We start from the raw sequence: 10,454 nt of genomic DNA, 5'->3' as shown, positions 1-10,454 counted from the left end.
GGAATAAGACTTGGAAATGCATAGAGACCCTCTGAAGTGAGAGACCCTTGGAGCAAAACCTCATCAGTATCCTGTGATTTAACAAGACAATAGTTAGGATGAAATTCAAAATAACAACAATTATCTTTGGCAAACTGAGAGACACTCATTAAGTTCTTTGTGATGGTAGGAACAAGAAGAAGATTTTGTAATGAGAGACAAACCAGAGGATTTGAAGACTTAAAATAGGTATTACTACAGCAGGAAATAGAGGCTTTAGTACCATTACCCATATAGATTTGATCTGGTCCAAAGTTTTCAGTAGGTTCATGAAGCATGGTTGGATCTGCTGTAAGATGATTAGTGGCCCCTGAGTCTGGATACCACATAGAGGCTTTAGAACTGTCATGACCAGTGTGAGCATTCATTGCATATCCTTGATACTGAGCAGGAAAAACAGAGCCCTCATGATGCATATGAGAAGCATTTCTGTGATAGGTAGATGAGGAATTTCCAGGTGCAGAAGAATGAGTAGCATAGTTGTGAGGATGATATTGTTGAGGAGTAGTGTAATGTTTAGAAGGATGAGAATGAGAAGAAGGCATGCTAGGAAAACCATAAGTTGGACCTGATGAAGAGCCATAGAAATGAGCAGGGTTCAGAGTGCCCTGGTGATTGTCATAAGGAGCATAGTAACACTAGGACACATCATGTCCTGGTCTTCTGCAATAGTCACAAAAATAACTGCCAGAGCGTGGTGAAATCCTTCCAAACTTAGAGTTACGTCCACCACGTCTTCCTCCTCGTCCACCACGAGAATGAGGATAGAAACCAGTATGAGGATTAGGAAAGAAGCCTCCATAAGCAGTCTGAAATGATCGTGAAGAAGACTTATGAGGTGTAGAATAACCACCTGTTTGTATGTTAGGCATAGGAAGAGGCATAGTAACAGAATTTGGTGATTGAGGAGGAGGAGAATGAGCAGCAACATTAGCTGACAGAGCATCTGAAACAGACTTATTTTTGTTCTTGAGCATTCTTGATTCAAACGTGAGAAGAAACTGCTCCAAGTCGTGAATTGAAGGAGGATGAACTTGACTCTCAATTGAAGTGATAACATGATAGAAATCTTCATTCAAACCATCGAGTATACAATCAGCATGCTCTTCCAACGAAATTGGATTACCAATTGAGATTAACGAATCAGTTAGGGTTTTTACTTTGGAGAAAAAATCAGAAATATTCGATGATCCTTGAGTAAGGGATCTGAGTTGAGATCTCAATTGACGACTCCTAGCCTTAGTGTGAGAGTTACAGAACGCAAGTAACTCATTCCATAACTGCCAAGAATAAACACAACCTACAACCCTAGGGTGTAGAGTTTCAGAAATTGAATTAAGAATCCATGAGAATACAGCTTGATCTTGTTCTTCCCAAGCTGTGAATGAAGGATTCACATGACCTAATTCCCGTTCCAAACTAGTAACAAAACGCGGGGGAATCTCAGTAGATTGAACAAATCTTAAGGCACGGTTTGATTTGAGCATTGCGAGCATGAACTGACTCCACGTGAGGTAGTTCTGTTCAGTTAATTTTGCAGTTGGAACTTGCAGAGAGAAGAATGACGAATGAACACGTATTGGCGCAGCAGAATCTGAAGGAAGAGGTGGATAAGAAGCTTCCACAGGAGGATCATTCATGGCGGTGGCCATTGGAGATGATACCATGTAAAGATATCAAAGAAATGGAAGAAGAAAGGCAGTTACAGAAAATAGAGAGAGAAGAGTAACTAACTTTTATTCAGTTAGCTTAGAACTTTATTATTCTGTTTTTCTTACACAATAAGAGCTCCTCATTTCTATTTATAGAAACTGAGGACTCAGAAAATATAGGCCACATCATCAAGGCTTAACAGCTTTGATTGATTAAAGGCAAGGCTAACCTATATTCTAATAATATCTGATTGTAAAACCATCATTAAGTAAACAAGAAAATATTTTTAATGCATTGCTTCACTCTTACTACAATGTGTTGCATTTGCTCAATATGTCCCCACCGATCTCAATAAATGTAGGTGCCTTCAATTTACTAGTTCCACTGTTGATCTGTTTTTTAAAACTCAAGTTGTTGGTAGTGATTAATCAAAACCTCATATACAGAATCAATAATTTATATTGGTTTATATCCTCTGGCATGAACTTTAATTTTGTAACTGGAATTGTGTAGGAATGGGGAGATCGGTCAATGCTTGCGACAATTGCACTCGGGGCTGCTCAGGTACACTTTTAAATTCTGAGACTACTCATAATATCATGTACTCAATAAATGATATATTAATCTAATCAATATCTTATTCATACAGTCTCCTTGGGGTGTGGCAAGTGGAGCCATTGCTGGACACTTTCTTGCAACATGTATTGCCATTGTTGGAGGAGCTCTCCTTGCTAACTACATTTCTGAAAAACTGGTATAGTTGTAACACCGGATTTCACATCGAGGATTCAAATTTTTAATTTAATATCTAATGTATATCGCTTTGTTTTATCTTCCCTCAGGTTGGCTACTTGGGTGGAGGGCTATTTCTAATATTTGCTGTTGCCACCTTGTTCGGAGTTTTCTGATCTATTGCTGCATAGCCCGACTCCATATTAAATTTGATAGAATATTACTGATGGAGATACAAGGAAGGATGCATTTCGAAATAAAGAACAAATGTGCAGAGAACTGGGGAAACTTCATAGTTCAACAGTTCAACTTAGTTGAAGATTTCATTGAGTAGATATCAGAGGCAAATTTCTGACATTCATAGAGAATAAGAAGCTGTGATTAGGGAGTAGAGATTGGAAGTATAATGAGAAACTTGTGTATGTACCAAAAAGTAATGAGGAATTTGTGTATGTACCAAAAGGTAATAATGAGAAACTTGTTTATGTACCAAAAAGTAATGAGGAATTTGTGTATGTACCAAAAAGTAATAATGAGAAACTTGTGTGATTCTTTTTTCTTGAGATAAATGTACCCTGAAGATGTTGTCTAGTAAAAACACTTCTAGCTTTGTTAGAAATGCAAGCTTGTTCTGATCATTCTTGGTTTGTCAGGAAATCAAGGTTGGTTTAGATCCTGTATTTTTTATTAGTTGCAGTAAAAGAATTCATGTCTGTTATGGTTGCATGGATGGCTCTGTATCTTACATATTATTTTTGTTGCTATTTAAAATCAAAGTTATTAGTTTCTGCACGGTCAGAGATGATTGTTAGGGAACTCATTATGTTATTTTGATTTTGCAAGGTTCATACATGTTTATAGGGGTGAGTAACACCCGGCCCGACATGTAGACTCGTCTCAACCCATGACTTATAGATGGGTCTGACCCGTCCAAATAAATAAAAAGGGACGGGCCAGATTAAAAAGGACAGACCCATCGTCGAAAAAGGACAGATTTGGGTCTATGTCCGGATCACTCAACCTGTCCCTATAGTTATATATAAAGAATAGTTAAATAAGTACTGACATGTTGATCGATAGAAAATCAGTTAAATTTTAGTTTTTGTGTACTGTGTGAACTCCAATTTAAGTTTCATTTTTCAGTTAATAGGTAGTTGTGGTATTCATTTTTGTGTGAACTTTCAAGTATTGACATGTTGTCATTTTTGTTCTCATGTGTTTTTTATCATTTATAATAACACTTCAGCTTATATTGACACTTGACAGTTTAAATTGTTTTAAAATTTTCAATATCTTCTATAATTTTCAGTCACGTGATTGTGATAGTTTTTAGTTTGAAAGATAAAATTTACAGTTTATAGTTTATATACTAATGTATGTGAGATGCATATTTTAGTTGAGATTATATACAGATTGTGATAATTTTGATTATACATGCTTCAAGATTTGAGAAAAAATCTACGTTTGTCATTTTTTCTTTTTTCAACCCGAACCCGTCTTATTTTGGACCTGTCCCTCACGCATTCCATCCTAATTAAGTTCGGGTTCAAATCTTGATCTGATCAATATTTATGGACGAATGAAAGACATATTTAACCCGTCCCAACCCGTCTCAACCCGTCTGACGCTCACCCCTACCTGCTTGGATGAATGGATGAGAGTACTATTCTGCACACTATTCATTAAATGACCATTTTCTAGTGCTAAGTTTCACTGACAGATATTAAACCATATTCTATACCTCAAGTATCATTTCATTTTAGAGAGGCTTGTATTTGAGGCAATTATGAAACCGTTTTGTCTAATTAAGTTCAATGTGATGTACACTTCTAGAGTATCTATTTATCATATAGATTTGATAATGTTTTATATTAATGTTGATTGTTTAACATAATTATTTTTATCCGAGCTTAGAACTGGACATTTATAGTATCAAACACATCCAATTTCACCTAATGTACTTAATTAAAACTTGGCTGTTGTAGTTTTGTAAAACACATGCAATGAATGATAAACTTGTTTAAAACTTAACGGATTTATTGTTGGAAGGTATATTTAGTACAAATTGTAAAACCCAGGGCATAGGTTATTTATACATTTAGAAACAGTAATGTTTAAATATGCACCTAGGCAAAAATGGGTGTAAAATACAATTTTCCCTTACATAATACTCGCAAAGAAATGAATAATCTGACATACATATAGACATATAAAAGTGAAACTCAATTTAGATCATACAATTGTAGTTAGAATTAAAAATGGACTGAGACATGATTACTTAAAAAAAATCATATACAATTATCCTTAAATATTGACATTTAAATAAGATCGAATGATCCATAAATTTTAGAATTATTTTACCCCAAACTTTTTAACAGGTCTTGTAATTGTTTGGCTGTTAAAATCATTGAGAAGAACAATATTGTTTCAGTGTTCCAATATTTTTATTTTATCATAATGCTGTAGATTATAAAGGATTCTCTTACTTGGCGATTGTAATATTGTTCTTTCTATGATGCCATTGCAGTAAAAATCAGAATTCTAGTAAATGATGGAAACTTAACATTTATTGTCAAGGGTGTAGACAGCATTCATGAATCAATGGATGCAGTTGAAGCTGCAAAGATTTTGGCTAATAAAAGTGGCGCAATAGTTGCAGTTGACAAAGAGGTTGTCTCTTCACTTATGGGATTAGGCTGGGTAAACCTATCATCCCCAGATTAATTAATAGATTTTGGTTTTGCAGAAGTTGTTTATGAACTCCTAATGCAATGTTAACCATATATATATATTTGGATTATTGAATTATATTTTCTTACATGTCATGCTTCCTATGCAATCAGCTTTTTCTCTTTCTTTGTCTGGGTTTTGCCTTTTATGTTTTTACTGATTATCTTTCATCATGCTCTTTACCTTTCTGGCTTATGTGCACATATGGCTAATGTTTTCAGCACTCATGATAGCTTATGATCAATTTGCTTATTTGTTTATTTATTTATGCCTTTAGATATTATGTTTGCATTCAAAATCTCTCTTAATCAACAATGCATTGGTCTAATGATGTAATGTCTAACTGAATTATTAGATAGGTCAAAAAATTTAATGTTCAACTTTTGGAAGTAACAATTATGGAAGGGGTAACCGCAGACCCCAAAAATGATTATTTCCTTATGATAGAGTTAGGGAATACCTCTACTTATACAAAAAAAGAAAGACCCTATTAAGATTGTTTCAATTTCACTGAAGAAACTGTATAATATCACCTAAACTCCAAATGCCGTAGCTTACCAAATTTAAAACAATAAAACAAATCACAATATGATCTCTTGGAATTACAACTAAGATTTCAAATACATTTAAAAATGAAACTGACAAAATACAAGAGCAACCCATAGTTTTAGAGTTTTAGTAACAAATTGCTTTTACATTTTCACAACACAGTCTTAGTAGCTAAAATGGACAGTGATCCTCAACAATGTCTCTGCACCATCAGTGGCAATCTGTCCTGGTGGTATAAGACCTCTCAATTCTGCAAACCCTTTTGCATTCTTGAACTTTCCAGTGCCTCCAATCACAGATAAATGTGACATTGTACTTCCAATCTTATACAATCCATAAAAATTCAAACTATCACCATATTCCCCTCCTTCAAACAATGCTGTAAAAACCATCATTTGTCTACTCCCATCTGCTGAACTTGCAACATACACTCCTTGTGCTTTCCCAACTATTTGTGACCCTAACTCAGGTTGAGCAGTCAGTACATCATCAATCACTGTAATCGTCCCGAAACCGAGTCCCAATCCATCAGGGCCTAACTGTAATTGTCCATTGTTTTGGTTGTTGTTTCCTGCAAAGGTAGTACCAGCCAAGCCAGTGCCTAGTGGGATACCTGTAACTCCATTGACAGATGGCATGGCACCATTGGCATTCGGAATCGGAATCGCGCCTTGGGGGGTATTGAATCCTACTGGTGTTGCAAAAGGGACTTGACCACTGTATATGTTGCCTAGCAAGCCAGTTACAGGGCGTGCTGTTGGGTTAGTGCCTCCAACAATGTCATGCATGTATAACTCAATGATGGGTTCTTTCCCTGTGGCTGCAATTGGGTCAATTGCATTTGCTGCTATACTCATTGTCATTGCAAATGCAAGCAGGGAACAAAGTATTTTGCTCAATGATCCCATAGACATTTTTGTTTGAAGTATGTGTTTTGGTAATATTTGGAATGCAAGTTATGGTGTTATATAGTAGGGAATGCAGACAGTGTTGGAGTGGTTGTGGACCAGAATAAGGATTTGATGTGTTAAATCATGTCTCCTATTCTATCCTCTACTAATCACAATAAAACAAAAATAAAAAAATAATAAATATTTAAATTTTTTAATTAATATCTTGTTTTTATTAGTGTTGGGACCTCAATTCTTTATGAGACTAGGTTAGGTGGTAATGAAGTTGTTAAATGTAAGATATGAGCATAGTTGATGAAGATGTTCTTAAATGCTTTGGTTATGCCAGATTTGTTCTTGGATACAAGGCAAGTGAGGGAAGTCAGTGAACTTATGACGTGGGTACAACTAAACCAAAATCTCCGAAAATTATTAATAAATAATCATTTACAGAGCCATATGTATTAAGAAGAACAGTTACGTACTTCAAAAAGAATTAATTCCTGATTCATATGATGAAATATTATCTTTGGTAATACAAAAAAAGTCATAAAATCTAATATAAAAGAAGGATCAAATCTGAAGTGCAATATATGATGAAATCTAAAAGATGATATACTTAGTGCATGTTTGGTATAGCTTATATTTTTTAGGTTATGTATGTTTCACAATCAAATGAAATTATAAACTCAGTTTTTTTGGAAAAAATAAGTTAAAAGTAAAAGCTCCAAAATCATGGGTTAATTTATTTTTTGTTAGCTTATTTTTTTAATTTTTTCCATTCTCATTTTACCTCTTCATAAACTTTATATATCTCCTCCTTTTTATTCTTCCACCAAACTTCATAACTCTTGACACGATCACCACCATAACTCTCCTTTTGTGTATTATTTATTTTGTAAATTGCATAATTCAATTTTAGCAACTTCTATTTATTTGTGTGTCCTATTGTTTTTTAATATTGATATTGATTTTGATATTGTATTTTATTTTAATATTTTTTTAGTCTTTGTATGTAATATTAAAAATATATATGATGAAAAATATTAAAAAATGTATATTTAAAAAATAGTGTAAAAAACAACGAAAATAATCATACCATAAACAAATAACTCATACTCTTCTTTGTAATTTACTATGTAAAAAATAATCTTTATATATTACTCATACAAAACACATTAGTTTATATTCAGTTTTCAGTAGGGGTGTAAAAATTCGGTTCAGTTCAGTTTTTGGTGCATTTTAATGACCAAACTGATCAAAAACATAGGGTCCGGTTCTGCTCAATTAACCACAGATTTAACTATTAGAACTGAACCGCTCTTGAATGGTTCGGTTCCACGGTTTTTCCATTTAATTTTTTATAAAAAATCTTCAATGAACTGAAAATTCAAAATTTATTACAAGAGATATTGTTTATCCATAAAAGGATAAACATTAATACTACTATTAAAAAAACTATGAATCATATATAACAATAAAATTCATGATTAGGTAGATATATATGAATTAGTAAAATATATAATAGTTACATTTATAACCTTACATTTCATAATTATTAACACATGTAACAATATATGATATATGTTAGTTTCAAACTTAATATCACAAAAATTGTAAATATGTTCCAAATCATAAGACACTAGGAAACAATTTAGTAACTAATAACATATATAATACAAACTTAATAATAATTTCGTAATATATATAACACCACAATTCACACAAAAATTGATAATTTAAGCTAGAAAATTGGTTGAAGAATTTAAACAATTATAACACATTATTCCCTAATCCCTTGTATACGTTTCTTTAATATACGGTTCGGTTCGGTCCCAACGGTTCCTAAATTTCTAAAACCATAAACCGAACCGAACATAAACGGTTCCTTAAAAAAATAACCAAACTGAACTGTGAAACTAAACCGATCCACATTTTGCGGTTTGGTTCGGTTTGGTTCTATCAGTTTCGCGGTTTAAAGCGGAACCGCTTACACCCCTAGTTTTCAGCTAAGGTACCCAAACATAAATAAATTATAATTTTAATAGATTATAATCTCATAATTTATAATCTCACACTTTATAAACTGAAACTAAAAACATAATCTATATCAAACACACACTTAGTTAATTGCATAGATGATTTACCTCTACAAAATTTCATATTAAAAAATGTACTGACAGTTTAATGTTAAACTTATTTTTCAAAAAAAATAAGCAAAATATAAAAAATATAAGATATACCTAACATCCACTAAGAGTTCGAATTGATGGAAATACATATATTTTATGCATGTAAATAGAGTTTTGTCCCCATAATAATCTTAATCAAACTGAAATATTACCAATTGAAAATACATGTGATGATTTAAAGAGAAAAAGTTATCAGATAAATAACTTTGAAATTTTCTATTTTCTTCTTTTCCCTCAAAAACTTAATTCACAAATGCATCCTTAAATTTCAGCAGCGTGAGGTTTAGGACGCCTATGCCACAAGTGAATACCCGAAAGATTTTTTTGGTAAATTAATTGAAGATTATTACTTATTAGAGTTGAAGAATAAAAACTTAAAGTAATTAATAAGTTTTAGAAAGTAATCGATAATTTATCAATTGTCAATCATGGCATGCAAAATTAGATGTCTCCCACACAGTGCAAATAATTCGTTATTAGTCAGAGAAATAATTGTATGCTCTAGGATAATAACTATTACAAAATTCAAAATCAATTTCTATCTTCCGCTTTGTGGTCCAACATATGCATTTTTGGAAGTCACAAACTGATAAATAAAATATAGCAAAATTAGAAAAATAACAAAATATTAATATGGAAAAACCTTTTTAAATATTACAATATATTTAAACCACCGAAATATTTATAATAAAAGCTCTTTTTGAGAAATGTCCAAAAATAATATGTCTATGTTTAAGACTTGCCTATGTTCGAGACCTGTCTATTTTCAAGACTCATCTCAGTTTTAGACCCGTCTTTGTTCAAAATCCTTAAACAATAATACTTATTTAAGAAGATACAGATTTAATGTAAGAATCTAAAATTTCATAATAAATAGTCCATGATATCAAAGTTCATTTGGTCATCTTCTTTTGAAAGTAATTACTATATTAATGGCACACAAAAGACAATAGATCATTACTTTTTGAGACTGTCACACTTTCTCTCTTCCATAAAAAATCATCAACAATCATGAATAATTAAATACTCATTTCAAAATGATTATGAAACATTAACAACATTGTAGAAGTAGAAGATAAAATCTAGCTAAATTTAAGACAAGTTTCAATGGATATTAATTTCAAGAACAAGCTCCAGTAGAACTTCAACGATTATAGTAATCACTATATTAAATATATCATCTATAAATAATTTCAATATTGAAGAATAGATACAACATAACATCTAAGACTACGTGAACAATCTGGGAAAAAATAAAAGCTATCATTTACTATGAACATTCTATTATTAAAAAGCACTAGGATAAACTAAACATTTATATTTAATCATTTGATATTAAATTTGCATTCTTTGTTTTTCATATTTATTTCATCCTTTGAGTGTGATTAATATACTTACAAAGATTGTAAAACATCTTCAAATGCAAGTGATGAGCCTTGAAGAGGCTATGTGCACAAATGATACTCGAGTTATTGAGCATGGAGTGTCTAAGTATGCAAAAAATATTTGTTTGTGTAATCTGTTTTTAATTACAGTGGACTCTTGATAAAATCAAGAAACCGGATGCAACATACGATTTTGGGTGAAACATTATAAATATTTGTTTCAATATTCTATCTTTTAACTCCTTTATTTAAGCTTATATAACTTCTTTCTATTATGAGGAGTT

General features: G+C 32.1%; 2 protein-coding genes across 5 annotated transcripts in view; one reads left to right on the top strand and one right to left on the bottom strand.

Moving 5' to 3' along the window:
• The window catches only part of LOC109325762 (GDT1-like protein 2, chloroplastic), a 16,334-nt gene extending 13,240 nt beyond the window's left edge, over positions 1-3,094 (top strand). For 2 of the 4 annotated variants that reach the window (XM_019558311.1, XM_019558312.1), the window contains exons 8-10: positions 2,206-2,256; positions 2,342-2,446; positions 2,535-2,919. In XM_019558311.1, coding sequence (XP_019413856.1) covers positions 2,206-2,256; positions 2,342-2,446; positions 2,535-2,600 — 222 coding nt within the window. In that variant the 3' untranslated portion in view covers positions 2,601-2,919. Of the gene's footprint in view, positions 1-2,205; positions 2,257-2,341; positions 2,447-2,534 lie in introns of all 4 variants that reach the window. The other 2 variants (XR_002105185.1, XR_002105184.1) reach the window with 2 other exon arrangements.
• Positions 5,832-6,617, bottom strand: LOC109325019 (dirigent protein 16-like). The gene has a single exon (XM_019557166.1). It carries the CDS (start codon positions 6,615-6,617, stop codon positions 5,868-5,870), a length of 750 nt encoding a protein of 249 aa, XP_019412711.1. The 3' UTR covers positions 5,832-5,867.

This window comes from Lupinus angustifolius, chromosome LG13 (genome assembly GCF_001865875.1).
Source record: "Lupinus angustifolius cultivar Tanjil chromosome LG13, LupAngTanjil_v1.0, whole genome shotgun sequence".
Taxonomy (NCBI): domain Eukaryota; kingdom Viridiplantae; phylum Streptophyta; class Magnoliopsida; order Fabales; family Fabaceae; genus Lupinus; species Lupinus angustifolius.
This window is presented reverse-complemented; position numbering and strand designations above follow the sequence as displayed.